Source organism: Caretta caretta, chromosome 10 (genome assembly GCF_965140235.1).
Source record: "Caretta caretta isolate rCarCar2 chromosome 10, rCarCar1.hap1, whole genome shotgun sequence".
Classification (NCBI taxonomy): domain Eukaryota; kingdom Metazoa; phylum Chordata; order Testudines; family Cheloniidae; genus Caretta; species Caretta caretta.
Genome location: NC_134215.1, coordinates 72,091,709 through 72,106,536, shown reverse-complemented (window position 1 = coordinate 72,106,536; position 14,828 = coordinate 72,091,709). Strand labels below are relative to the sequence as shown.

Here is a 14,828-nt window from a genome sequence, read left to right as displayed (position 1 = left end):
AAATCCTACAAATCATGCACCCAAAGGACGTACCCTCCCTGTCTCCAGATGATGGCAGGGCTCATCCATTTTATGACCTGCCACTTCATTCCCTTTCCTTTGGCTTGGTGGTTCCTCTGCCTTTTAAACAGGGTTTCTTCTGAAATTGCTGGTCCATTTATTATTCATATTATTTTATTGATTTTTCTGTTTCTAGAAAGGTGCTGTCAAAGTAAAAACCATGAAAAATCCTTCCCTGTGCTCCTAGTAACACCCTAGATTACTGCCACAAACATTTCTGCTATTTCTGTTACTGCTCACCATTGATGCTGCTTATTTATTTACCTTCCAAGCTTTGCCCAACAAGCTAAGTGATGAGTGTGATGGTGAATCCACCCCCAGGGAAGGGAAACCTTGCTCACTGTCATCTGGGCTTCACTTGCTCCTCAGCAGTCATGGAGGAGCTCATGATAGAACCAACCCCACTCTTCCAGTGGGCACCTCCTTGGGAGACGTGGGATCCAGACTAATAGAAAATTGGCCACCAAGAGTAAATTAAAAATGAGAGCAGCAGGGCGCAATAGTACCGTTGCTGGTGTGAATGGTGATGCACAGCTGTTCGCTGAGGGCTTGCAGTGGGAGGGCTTGCATGTTGTGGCTCCAAAGAATATCTTGATTGTAGAGGTGGAAGTAGAAGGGTTTTTACCTGTGCATCCCTCCATATTCTGTGCCATTAGATTCCAAATTTGATATGATCTGTTCTGAGGGTTTGGAGAGGGAAAGTTTGCAGATGGTTTCTAGGTTCCTAATAGGGCTGTCAAGCGATTAAAAAAATTAATCACGATTAATTGCATGATTAAAAAAATTAATCGCATGATTAAACAGCAATAGAATACCATTTATTTTAAATATTTGTGGATGTTTACTACATTTTCAAATATTAATTTAACTTAGAACACAAAATACCAAGTGTACAGTACTCACTTTATATATATTTTTGATTACAAATATTTGCACTGTAAAAAACAAAACAAAATTATTTTTCAATTCACCTCACACAAATACTGTAGTGCAATCTCTTTATCATGAAAGTTGAACTTACAAATGTAGAATTATGTACAAAAAAACCCCATCAGTACTACTTCTTGTTCAGCCAATCACTCAGACAAACAAGGTTGATTACAATTTGCAGGAGATAATGCTGCCTGCTTCTTGTTTACAGTGTCACCTGAAAGTGAGAACAGGCGTTCACATGGCACTGTTGTAGCTGGCACTGCAAGATTTTTACGTGCCAGATGTGCTAAAGATTCATATGTCCCTTCATGCTTCAACCACCATTCCAAAGGACATGTTACCATGCTGATGATGAGTTCTGCTTGATAACGATCCAAAGCAGTGCGGACTGACGCATGTTCATTTTCACCATCTGAGTCAGGCGCCACCAGCAGAAGGTTGATTTCCTTTTTTGGTGGTTCGGGTTCTGTAGTTTCCACACCAGAGTGTTGCTCTTTTAAGACTTCTAAAAGCATGCTCCATACCTTGTCCCTCTCAGATTTTGGAAGGCACTTCAGATTCTTAAACCTTGGGTCGAGTGCTGTAGCTGTTTTTAGAAATCTCACATCAGTACCTTCTTTGCATTTTGTCAAATCTGCTGAGACAGTGTTCTTAAAACGAACATGTGCTGGGTCATCATCCGAGACTGCTATAACATGAAATATATGCAGAATATATTTAAAACAGAGCAGGAGACATACAGTTCTCCCCCCACCCCTCCAAAGGAGTATAGTCATAAATTTAATTGACGCATTATTTTTTTAACGAGCATCATCAGCACTTTCAGGTGACATTGTAAACAAGAAGCAGACAGCAGTATCTCCTGTCAATGTAAACAAACTTGTTTGTTTTACCGATTGGCAGAATGAGAAGTAGGACTGAGTGGACTTGTAAGCTCTAAAGTTTTACACTGTTTTGTTTTTGAGTGCAGTTATGTAACCAAAAAAAATCTGCTTTTGTAAGTTACACTTTCATGATAAAGAGATTGCACTTCAGTACTTGCATGGGGTGAATTGAAAAATACTATTTCTTTTGTTTATCATTTTTACATTGCATATATTTGTAATCAAAAATAATAATATAAAGTGAGTCCTGTGCACTTGTATTCTGTGTTGTATTTGAAATCAATATTGAAAATGTAGAAAAATATCCAAAAATACTTAATAAATTTCAATTTATTGTTATAAGTGTGATTAATCACAATTAATTTTCTTAATCACGATTAATTTGTTTGAGTTAATCATCTGAGTCAACTGAGATTAATTGACAGCCCTAGTTCCTAGGAATGTTTGTGACTATGGACGGTGGTAAGGCAAATTATTTCTCTTGCTATTGTAATCTTTGGGTGGACGCTAGAGTTTACTTCATTGCCCTTCTCCAGTGCCTTAAAAATCCCATAGAAAAGCACCTGGAGACCCAGAATTTAGTCATTGAGGATTTTCAGCAAGGATTCCACAAGGTCAACTTCCCCACAATCAAGTCCTGAAGAACAAAAGGAATGAACTTAATTCTTAAGTACCAACTTTATAAAATGATAAAAAACATAATTAATAATAATAATAATTACCACGTAATTTCTGCAACATTACATGGTTACTTTATAATCCACATGTATTACCTTTACAGTTATACATAAACATAAAGAAAAAAAATTACAGGTCAGTCCCCACCGAAACACAGCGAGAAGAAACTCAGAGCTCCCAAAAGCTTAGGTTGAGTTCACCTGAGTCTCAATTAGTCTTTGATCACCAAATCTATACAGTCCGCTGAGTCAAAACCAACATCTTGCCTCCACTTGTCTGTAGAAATCTTCAGTTGGAATCCATGCAGACTCTTCCTCCTCTGCTGAAATCACTCAGCTAGTCGGCTAACCAATTAACTAACCACTCAGTTAAGTTTATAGATTTAAAAAAATCCTGTTATAAGAAAACAAAACTGAGAATAGCAAAATATAAATGACTCTTTCCTCATTATCCCATTTAAGTTAAGGAATCATACTGGTTGAGACAATTTAAACTAAAACAGTTTAGCTAAAATTAAACAGCATTCAAAGTATACAGTTAAAATAAAAGAAATTAATTTTCCCTCCCATTTTCCTCTCTATAATTAACACTGTCAGGGCTTCCCTGCTGGGTGAACTGCACCACCAATCTGCTGCAAAATGCTTCAGAGTTAGGGAAAACAGCCTGCTTTCTGCTCCTGGAGCTCAGCTTCTCCCAACCCACAGAGTGCACGTGGCCTGTTGCAAAGCAGCTGCCCTAACTACTTGCCCTCGTGAAGTCTGAGTCCAGCAACGGGGAACCTATTGAGCATACCCAAAACTACCACACCCAATTTCAGAAACTTCTGAGTGGAATGTTAATTGTGCATCTGCCTAGCAGCAGGGATGCAGACACAACTCATTCCTACCCAATAGATCTCTTAAAGAGATATCTCCCTATTTGGCATGTGGGTTACACTTTCATGAGATCTGTCAGCATACGTTTTATTATGCATTTCCTATAGAAATAATAGCTCCCACTACCAGAGCCTACAGCTAGCCAGTAGAGATGAGTCAGAAGTTCCAGATGGGAAAGCATCCAAAAGTTTAGAACCTGCTTACCCTAACTTCTGGGATTTGGAACTGGAGCCAGGAGAAACACAGAAATAGCTTTCCTTGAAGTATTTTGGTCTTTCCTCCTCTGCACCAAAAGCAGAAAGTGCAGTTGGAAACAAAAACAAACCAAAGTAAAACAAATCTTACCTGAACTTTTACAAACCTCCAAAGAGGTTTGGGTTTGGTTTGAGGCTTTGGCAAAAGTTTGGTTCGTATTTGATCTGAAAGGGATCTTGTTCCTCCAAAATGGCTGGAAGGAGTTACGCAGGCGATGAGTTAGCTTTTGAGTTTACCTCATCTGTATGTCACGAGGTCTCGTAGTGTATTACACAGAAACTCTTTGTGTGGTGGGGCTTGGGTGGGGCATCGCACTCAATACTTACTATGTAATTTTGTGATGTACTGTATCATGAGGCGATTTGGAAGGTAGCATGTGTATTTTGGGGAAATATCCTTGCTCTGATTCAGAATTTTCTCTTCATCCTCTTTGCATTTCTTTCTTTTCTCCTGCTTGAGTCAGATTCTCTCCTCTGAGGCACACCCGTTTGGCTCCTCGTGAATTCAGAGAGAGCCATATACATCTGTGGGCAGAGTCAACATTAGCTGCTAAAGTTAAAGTGCTTGGAGAAGAAACTGCAGCTGACAAGTGTTGTTACAAGTTAATTTGCATCACTCAAGAGAGGAGAGCAATGAAACCAAACAGATATTTTACTTGAGGATAAAAATATTGATTATGTGAATGAATAGGGAATATGTTCAGTGAGCATCCCTTGCTTCCACTTCCCCAATCTTCCATGACTCTCAGAGGGCTTGTGGTTTGAAAAGAACATCCCAGCCAAGACTGAGTAGATATGATTCCATCTGACTTCTTTCAATGGTGATTTTACATTGTCCACAGGAGTCGCTATAGAGATAGAGGCCATTCTCTTTCTAGGAGCTGAGCATCTTGCCTCTGCGATGCTTACAGTTCCTACTAACTAGGAAGCAAAACACAGCAAACAGCAGACTAATCCACTTTCTTAGGGTAGCCCAAATTATCGCTCTTATGCTCACCAGGAGCTCTAGCATGCATGGCATTGCTAAATAAAAGGTATTGGTAGGCACAATAACCAGTGATTGACATAGATATATATTTGGTGGTTAAACCTTGGTGTTTTTTCTCCGTTGTAGAGGTCCAGGCTGTCCTCCTCTCAGACATGCTGATATTCCTTCAGGAAAAGGACCAGAAGTATGTCTTTGCCTCATTGGTAAGGCTTTGATGTTTTCTCTTCCTTTCTTTTACATAGATGATCCTTGCAATGAAAGCATGTCACTGCCTGCTACATTCCTTAGTTTTTATTGGACAGATCACTTTGCATGTAACAGTTTTGTTTCCTTAGCACACTCCATTATTTTCTATTGAAAACATGTCTTAATTTCTCCCCCACCCCACCCGCACTCGGTGATTTCTACAGTGATTTTGAACATTTGGTAATTGGCTCTGAAAATAAGCCTGTCATTGGATACATTTATTCTTCATCGGCCTGTGCAAATCCTGCTCACTTAGGAGGGAAGAACGTGAACTGTGTACAAAGGAATCCCAGCAGAAAGAACAGACTTAATAAATCAATCTAAAAAGCAAAAAGCACAGGAACAAAAGCCTACTGCTGCAATAAAGTTCAAGAAGCTCACAAAGCAGCATGCTATAGGAATATATTTGTCATGGACCAGTTGATGTAAACAAAAACAGGAACTTTCAGAGAAAGTCCTAGATGAAAGAGACAGGCTATGAGACATGCTGACCTGATGAAAAAAAAATGCTAGTGGCCCCCAAACCAGTGAGTAGCCACGGGTCTGGCATGCATGCTTCAAAGAGGAGACTTTCTCTGTTCCTCTTGTTCTTCCCATTCACTGAACCACATTTCCAAACCCCCTGCTGCCAGGGCAGGGCATTTCCTAGCTCTTCAGCTGGCTGTGGTGCACACAAGGCTCATGCTGGCAAACCTCTGCTAAAGCACACACACAAATTGCTGGGATTCTGTAAAGACCACAAATGAGCCCATTGGACTCTGCATGCCACAGGTGGGAAGAGAAGCTTTCAGTGCTAACAGAGAGATTACACAGTGATATTACAGTGACCCTAACAGCATATTGCACATACTCTTCTGTGGAATCCTTGATGCAACAGTCTCACACAAATTTACGTAGCAGGAGTCGGTTTTAAGCTACAGAGAACAGGAAGGATTTTGGTGAGATCTGAAGAGAGGATGTGATGCAAGGGTTCTGAGGGAGGGAGAACAAAGACGATGATAGTGAAACAGGGACCAGCAAGCCATACCGAGAGTGGTGATGTGGGGATAAAGAGTCCAGGAATAGAGAGCATAGGCAGCAGGATGTGAGATCAGAGCAAGTTCTTGGAGAATCCGGAAAACCACAAAGGCAATTTTGAATTGTATCCAGGGACATCTGAGGACAATTCCTCCTGAACTGACAGAGGGAGGTGACACCAGCATTCTGGGCACAGTGAAATAAATTACTCTCAGAATATACATATTTGATGAGCCTCGCACTTTTTTTGGCCTGTAGTTGATAAAAGGTACTCACAAGTAGGAAGGAGGTGTGACTGCAGGCATTAGGAGCTTTTGAGCACTTATTGCCAGCCTAAAGCTCTGAGGCTTTTTGTTTGTCTTCTCACCAATCTCCTCTCATCTGAAGGACCAGAGATCCACTGTAATCTCTCTGAAGAAACTGATTGTACGAGAAGTGGCCCATGAGGAAAAGGGTTTATTCCTGATTACCACCGTAGTGAAAGATCCAGAGATGGTAGAAGTCCACGCCAGCTCCAAGGAGGAACGCAATAGCTGGATACAAATAATTCAGGACACAATTAACACCATGTAAGTTAACGCGCTATTTGTGTGGTTTAGATGTTTCTCACATGCTTTGCTGTGGTAGTAATTGAGGGGTACCTCTCATGCAGGGACAAAGATGAAGATGAAGGAATCCCGAGTGAATCAGAACTGGAGAAGAGAGTATTGGACACCAAAGCCAGAGAGTTAAAAGGTAAGGCTGCTGGGACTCAGAGAATCATTGGGTGAAGTTTTGCAAACCTAATACTGAGTTTTGTGAAACTTTTTCATCCCTGATTTTAACCATGGGTTTTCAGGGAAGATAGAAGCCTGCACTTTGCAAACAATTAAAATCCTTGTTTGAAAGACAGTCTGTCATGGGTTGTAAGGCTGCCAGGGGCCAGTACCAAGGAAAGCTCTGAACCTCCAAAGTTTCAAATTTCGGTCCAAATCTAGAACCCCCAATTTTCAGTTGGGCTTCAAATTTGACAAAATGAGTTCTCCCCTCCTCACTGGGACTAAAGCAGAACTGCAGCTGAAGTGAAACAACGATGTGTCCTTCAGGACAGGGAAATGACTTCCCATGGGGTGACGGCCTCCACTGGCGCCTTCAGAAAAGGCTGGCTTATAACTGTGGTGCAGTGCATGTGCGGCACTGGCAGATCGTTGATATGTCAGGTACTCTACTTCTCTCTTGCCTCTATTAGTCAGTAGTTCTAGTTCTTTTCAGGTGCCAGTGGCTTTCAGCTGTGAAGAAAATGAATTTTGTGGCCTAGACCAGCATGGTCTAGGAGTGGCAAGATATTTGGGAGAGGATTAGGGTTCAGGTCCCCGTCTCTCAGCCCCTAAATGTACAGGCAGCTGAGAGAGCTGCTGTTGTAATCCCCACCAGCCAGGGCTTGGAGGTACATTCACTGATTCTTCAGAGAGCCCTCCTCTCTAGAGGGATGGCCCCAACATGCAGGGTGTTTTGGCTGTGGAAGGAGGAGTAAAGAGTGAAGAAATACACCTATTCTGTATTGTTTCCTCTGCTGCATCATGGGTCAAGCAGATATGTGGCTTTGCAAGTATCACTAGCACAGTTCGTTTACTGCACTGTGAAAGCTAAGATGCCATTCAGGTGGGAGCATTGTCACAGGGTAGCTGTTTACTGCTAACAGATAAATACTGCCCCCAGGATGAGATGTGTAGTTTTGAAGCGGGAGCCTTGAGCCTGGGACAGAGCTCTGCTGTGCCGACTTTATTTCTGAGATGCTAAATGACCAACGTAGCTGCAGAAATTCTGTTTGCTGGCTGTGGTTGTAGCAGAGATGCAGGGGCGTATGCTTAAATGCAAAGTAAAAGAGCCAGCAAGCAGGGCAGAGAGCATAAGGGCGCCCATTCCTGGATTAATGCAAGTACAGCAGCATGGCTGCCAAGTTACTCCTGCCTACGAGTAGAAGTGAGGCCAAAGAAATGAGTGCAAAGCATAATGCCTTGGTACCACGAAGAGGAGGACTGTGCCGAGTGCCTACCTATGTTGTAGCCTCCCCTCAGGTCTGAGATATAAAAAAGGGTCAAGGGACAAGTGAATACAATAACCTGGGAATTGCAGTGATCCTCTAGGACTGTTATCCTGTGGTGTTTTCACCATTGTGTGTATGAATTTATATTGAAAACTGAGCATTGAGCAGCCTGTGTACTGGGAATGCAAGATTGCTGAGTACCGCAGCTCTCTGGGGATTCTGAAATGTTTCATTATGGGTATTAGCCCAAAATAGTTTAGAATTTGTTATTTTTTACTGGTGATTGACTCTGATATTTCCTGTATAGAGTAACTATACTTTGTCACACTTTGTCTAAACCTGGATGGTCTGAAATGAGGTTGTGACCCCCAACGTGTATCAAATGCATCTGTTTGAGTGACACCTCCTCAATCTGTGTTATTTTCATGTCCCCCAACCTCATTTAGAAAAACAAAGTTTGACTCCATGGGGACTGCTCCTTGTGAGAGCATATAGCTAGGCTTGGAAGGATTAATTTTTTATTGGTAAATGTCAATTTCACTGTACACACAACAAATTTTTTTCCCATCAATAAAAATCTAAATCTGCAGATAGGTGAAGTAAGAAAGGTGCTGCTTGAGAACTTAGTTTGATTTGAAGATATTTACTTTGTATATTTCTGACATGTGATGCTGACAATTTGTGTTTTAATGGTTATAAAGCTTCAACTTTTTTAATCTCATCATCTACTGTCACTAATAATTCTCTGACACTCCCTATTGTCTGACACTGCACCCCCTACCTTGCAATTTCCTGCAACAGGGAAAATTCAAATCAATAAAAATGGGAAAAGCCGTAATTTCCTGCAACTATATAAATTTAAATAGATGAAAATTGGGGGGAAAAAGCTTAAAAATTAATGTTGTTATTATCCATCAAAATTATTAGGAAAAATAAAAATCAAAGTCTGCCAAGCTGCTTATAGATTCTGTATACACTCTAGTATCCTGGGACCAACATGGCTGCGACAACACTGCAAGGCCTAAATATAGATTGTAAACTGCACACAATTCCTGCTATTCTTTGATTTACCACATGATGGGGCCCGTGTCACAGGGATTATTCAGTTTCCTTAGAGTAGCATTGTTTTCTGTTTTAAATTTGTGTTCCCCTGTTCACCCACAGAACAGCTTCAGCAGAAAGATCAGCAGATCCTAGTGCTGCTGGAGGAAAAGGAGAAGATTTTCCGGGATATGACTGACTGTACCATGCCGGAGGATGGCTCGGTCTCCAGAGTGCTGTTCAGGTCCAATACAGAGGAGGCACACAAAGGGGAGACCATTATGAAAAGTGCAATAAACGAGGGTAAACAAACTAAATAGTCCCATTAATTACAGTGTCCAAAACAACAGTGTTGTGTTGAATCCATGAGTGCTCAAATGCCACCTTCAGGAGAATGACCCTTCTCTGTTAATGAATAAACAATAATAATAATATTGACCATAATTAAAGACACAGTCCCATCCTCAGACAGTAAAGCGTGTGAGACAGACAAGGCTTACAAATTCAGGAAAGGAAGGGGATGATAATGATCGGTGAGAAGAAGGCAGTGGAGGTACCCGGGAGTTTTCAGGCTGCTAACCCACCACAGGGGGAGCTAGCCCTTCATAGAGTTTGAAATGTGTGCCATGTGTCAGGGCAGTGCAAAAATGAACTTTCATCCTGTTGCCCACCACACACTGGTCTGTGTTCTGTGCAACTCAGTTACATCCCCGGATCTGGTCTTTTGTTTGAAACATGGGCCATGCTATCTTTGGTTACACTCCCCTCCTGCCACATAATGGAATATAACAGCTAGGCTAAATGGATTTCCATACCACAGCAAGAGTTTATGGGTCTGGTATCTACAAGAGGCACTTGAGTCTTTTGGAAAATCCACAAGTAGATGTAGCCCACTTTCCCTTGGTAAATTACACAGCAGACTGAAGTTAGAAATCCTGCCTTTGTGCAAGAATACACCAAGAACATTTGCCAAGGGGAAAGAGGGTGATGGGAAGCACATGTGTAAGACTCAGTGTGTTTGAGTTATGGCCTGATGTACCATGACATTTTTGCAGGTGGAGCACCTGCACCTCTTATTGCATCATGGTCCTCCTATTAACCCATTAAATCTTTTTTACAAACAAGTGTGTACATTTACTGATCTGACACCTCTGAGCCAGAAAAAACAACAACACGCTAGTCAGTAAATACTGAGGATGTTTTTTAATGGACCTTTTTTCCTGTGGCTTTTTATCCTTTCAGTTGAATATTTGCAAAGCTTGATCAGTAGGAGTCTAGGGAGTGCACTTGGGGCTGCTGACCTGCTGCCAAACTCTGAGCAAGAAGGGGGAGTTGGCCCCATCTCCCTTCCTAGAAGAGCAGAAACTTTTGGAGGATTTGACAGTCATCAGATGAATGCATCCAAGTGTAAGTATCTCTGTGCATTGTGCATGCATGAAGGTATGTATTAATAATGCCTTATACCTGGTTGGCAGCTACCTGCCAAGAAACTGAAAGTTCTTATATATCTAAATGAATTTAGCTTCCCAACCCCCCCTGTGAGATTGGTAAATATCACTATACCCATTTGCCAGATGCAGAAGGTACAGCATATAATGGTGGAATGACTTGTCCCAGGTTACTGAAAGTCTGGGACTGAGCAGGGAATAGATGCCAGCTCTCCTGACTTCTAGTCCTGTGCTTTCCCCTCAAACCATCCTTCCTTCTTTACACACAAAGTACTTGGACACTTTTGCCTTAATTATGTATTTGTTTCTTTCACTTCCGCTTCAATGCTTCTATATCTGCAGCCCCCTTCCCTCATCTCCAGTGGGCTCCCACCTCCCAGCCTGAGAGCAAACTGAGGTCTTAGCTGGGGCCTGACACCACCTTCCCTCCTCCCTCCCTGTGCTCTCTACACACACGTAAACCAAACGCAATCGATCATGTCAATCCCGCAGTGGATTTAGTCTCCCACAGCCAAATGAATGAGTGTTTAGTTTGGCAGCACAGTTCACTGCTTCCCAACTCACTGTTTGTCTACAGCAGGCTCCAGAGATTTCCATACCCCCCCCCCCCCCCCCAGAACTCAGCCCTGTGTGCTCTCTCCTACCCTCCCACCCCAACTGTCATAAACTCTGCTATGCTAGCATCGCTGTCTCAGCACTGGACTCCCCGGCCCCCTTTCCAGCCTTCTGTTCCTGCACTACTAAGCTTAAGCTCCAAACAATTTGCTGTGTGCCGTATGTAAGAGTTTCTTAGCCATTGGAAGGCCACAAAGTTCCCAGCAGGTCCTCTCCTACCAATGAAAAATGCATTGGCCCAGGGAACCTTAGGGATTTTGTTTAGGTTGCACTTCCTTGCTTTTTAGTGCAGCAATAATTTGGACAGGCTCCAGCCGGGCTGGTGAAATTGTTCGCTGCTTAGCCCACCCTTTACCTTTCCTGGGCTTCTGCAGAGATATGTTCACATTAATTAGATAATGAGAGATCTTGAAGAGGCTTTGGGAGGAGACTGTAGGGCTTACTGGAGAAGGCGCATGGGTGGGTGTCAGGAAACCGGGGTTCTATTCCCAACTCTGCCACTCACTCCCTGTGTGACCTTGGGCAAGCCTCATAACTTCATTTCCCTATCTATAAAATAGTAGTAAATGATCATTTACCCATCTACATGGAGGAGAGTGGCAGGTCCTAGGACCCTCCAAAGGAATGAAAGGATGCTTGGATAGATAGCACAGGCTGCGGTTTAGGGTTGGTTATTGTTTGTTTGAGTTACCAGTAAAGCCAGACTCCAGGAAGGGGATATGGTTAGATTGCACGTGGTGTGCTGTAGGTTGTTCAAAGCAGGGTTGGATGCTTACACCATGTTGGTAAAGCACCTTGAAATCAATGGAAGAAAACTACTAGAGGGGTACCATGGGCACAGGTGGGTCTTTTCATGTGGTATGTCTCAATTGGAGACACTCTTGTGAGCTGTCCAGCTGGAAATTAAAGATCCCAGTGGATAAATCGAGTGTCCTGATCAAAATTCCAGGGTTCTAATGTGTGACGCTGTGGGTGAAACTGCTAACAAAAAAATAACTTACCTGTTTGCACACACATACTGCACTACTAGTGTCTAAGTCAGGGATCAGCAACCTTTGGTACGCGACACGCTAGGGTAAGCCCCTGACAGGCCGGGCCGGTTTGTTTACCTGCTATGTCCGCAGGTTCGGCTGATCACAGCTCCCACTGGCCACGGTTCGCCGCTCCAGGCCAATGGGGGCTGCGGGAAGCGGTGTGGGCCAAGGGATGTGCTGGCTGCCCTTTCCACAGCCCCCATTGGCTTGGAGCGGCGAACCCCGGTCAGTGGGAGCTGCGATTGGCCGAGCCTGCGGATACAGCAGGTAAACAAACCAGCCTGGCCCACCAGGGGGCTTACCCTGGTGGGCCGCATGCCAAGGGTTGTTGATCCCTGGTCTAAGTCCTCCAAGTCCAGTTTGCATGGGTAGCATTGAAACGTAGCTTGATGTAGTAAGATCTGACTTGATAGTTGTCACTCACACTACATGTTCTAAAACAACTTGTCTTGGAAACCAGAGCAAATATGCTAGTGAAATGGAAACAGAAGTCTCTCAATTCCCATAAACTAACAGTTAAGCCAGAAGTCAGCGTGCTAAATTTTCAGCATACTATTTGAAACCAAAGCTGGAACCCAACCTATGTTGTTCTCCACTCACGGTCAACAATGACTGATATTTATTGGTACAAATAGGAAGCAAACATACATATGTGAAGAGCATGGCTCAGCTGCGTGCATCCACTTTTAAAGTCCTTTTTCCCCATTTTACAGTTGCTGATGACTGAGGATTTTATCTGGGGTTTGAAAAACTAAATGACCTGTGCCAACCTGGTGTGTTTCTTTTAGGTGGAGAGAAAGATGAAGGTGATGATGCTCAGGATCTTCGGAGAACAGAATCAGACAGCATTTTGAAGAAGGTACTATTGTTGTGTTTGTGTCAAATGTCATCCATGGGCCTTTGACACTTCTAACACTTGGATTGTATTTTTTTTAATCTGAAAAAGTATATTTCTGGACATATTAGAACAAGTTAAAACTCACCCCCCTGGAAAAAACAATGGGGGGCACATGCTCAAACCAATTTTGTTCTAACTCCCCTTTAAAATTCCCTCCCTAAAACAATTTTAGTGGGTAATATACTCTTCTGTGGCACTGGTTATCTGCCAGCTGTCTGCAAATCAAGTAAAACATGTCTAATTATGCATCATTATTGAAATACCAAGGCCAAACATACCCTCACACCCATTCTCGCTGTGGATCACTACAAAATGATCGCTAATTAACATTTGATTTAATGATTTTTCACTTACTACAAACTACATGAGTTCTGCCCTTCCAAAAAGGAAAATGGGAGTGTTTGTCTGTGCTTCATCCTGCTTTTAGAAAGACACTTACTATAATTTCTCATTTGCCTTTTATAAATCTGTGATCTTTTTACAGGGCGGAAATGCGAATTTGATGTTCGTGTTGAAAAGAAACAACGAGGTAAGAACAATCTCCCTGACTTAGGTGTGTGGGTTTTTTCCCCCCTTCAGTTTAGGTACCAAGTGTATTTCTTTCAATAGGTGAGGCTAAAGTTTAACAAGACTCTTAAATACAGGAAACTGAGAGCTAAACGCACTGTGTTATGTGTGCACTTAGGCTTGGATGCTCAGACTAAGGATTTGCTTACTGGCATCTAATTGCCAGCTGTAGGATACACCTTGATTGTAGACATCAAGGTTTAATTACAATTAGAAAGCACATGACTGTATTTATCATGCATCTGCAGATAGAATGAGTGTAATTGTATGATGCAGGTGTAGTGAGTTGAGGCAATTAGGTTTCTATTCTCCCTTTGATACGCATCGGTAACTCCCAATTAACTTTAATAGCAGCTAAGTATCACGGTGAGCAAAGGTTCCCTTAATAACATTTATTACACAAGTATTGGAAATACTGCAGTTTTTGTCAATTGAATTTTTGTATTAAACAAGTAATTACAATATGCTCATCAGGATTCAAAGAAGCCTTTAGCCAGTGTTTTGAGATACGTGAAGTCACCCAAAGCATCAGGCATTCTGTTGGCACTATACCAGTATATGATATTGGAGCGCTTGCCTTTAGGACTGTATTTTCATTCTGTTGGCACTATACCAGTATATGATATTGGAGCGCTTGCCTTTAGGACTGTATTTTCAAAAGGCCTCCAATAATTGTCATGCAGCATTTGTGTGCCCATTATTTTGCAGTCTCCCTGCACCATAAATGCAGGGGTTTGCATTTGTGAACAGACATTACAGGCACACATTCTGGGCCTTTTTTATGATTTTTACCCTAACAGTTGTTTCCCTGCACATTTGAAAATATGGTCAGCTCATGCCAGTTCCTTTCCCTCCTTGTATCATTTCCCCTAGCATCATTAGCGCTTTAACCAGTTAACACTACAGGAAATAGTTTAAAGAAACAACCTGCAAATTCCTGTGAGGTATCAACAATCCCATGGTTCTGTGCATGATTCACGCACCTTGTTGTGAGAGTATTTGCACACCAGATGCCATGGTCAGGTTCTTTCAATGACTGGTTGCTGCACTGATCTCTGAGGAAGGCCAGGGTGAGATTATCTTAGATGTCTCTGAGATGCCCGAGAGAAATGGATGGATAAATAGATACTTGTGACCAGTACGTCTGTTTGGGATAAGTAAATACAGGGAAGAGAGCATGGGAAGAGTCGGGGGAAGTAGAAGAATGTCTGTGTGGCTTTAAATAAAATGGCCTGGCTTTGTAAGCCTCATTGCTAAGGCTATG

General features: G+C 42.3%; 1 protein-coding gene across 11 annotated transcripts in view; it reads left to right on the top strand.

Moving 5' to 3' along the window:
* AKAP13 (A-kinase anchoring protein 13) overlaps positions 1–14,828 on the top strand; it is a 325,971-nt gene that overhangs the window by 300,154 nt on the left and 10,989 nt on the right. For all 11 annotated transcript variants that reach the window (XM_075133185.1, XM_075133183.1, XM_075133179.1 and 8 more), the window contains 7 exons: positions 4,799–4,875; positions 6,323–6,504; positions 6,588–6,670; positions 9,126–9,305; positions 10,245–10,409; positions 12,888–12,958; positions 13,482–13,526. In XM_075133185.1, the coding sequence (XP_074989286.1) occupies positions 4,799–4,875; positions 6,323–6,504; positions 6,588–6,670; positions 9,126–9,305; positions 10,245–10,409; positions 12,888–12,958; positions 13,482–13,526 (803 nt within the window). The remainder of the gene's footprint in view (positions 1–4,798; positions 4,876–6,322; positions 6,505–6,587; positions 6,671–9,125; positions 9,306–10,244; positions 10,410–12,887; positions 12,959–13,481; positions 13,527–14,828) is intronic.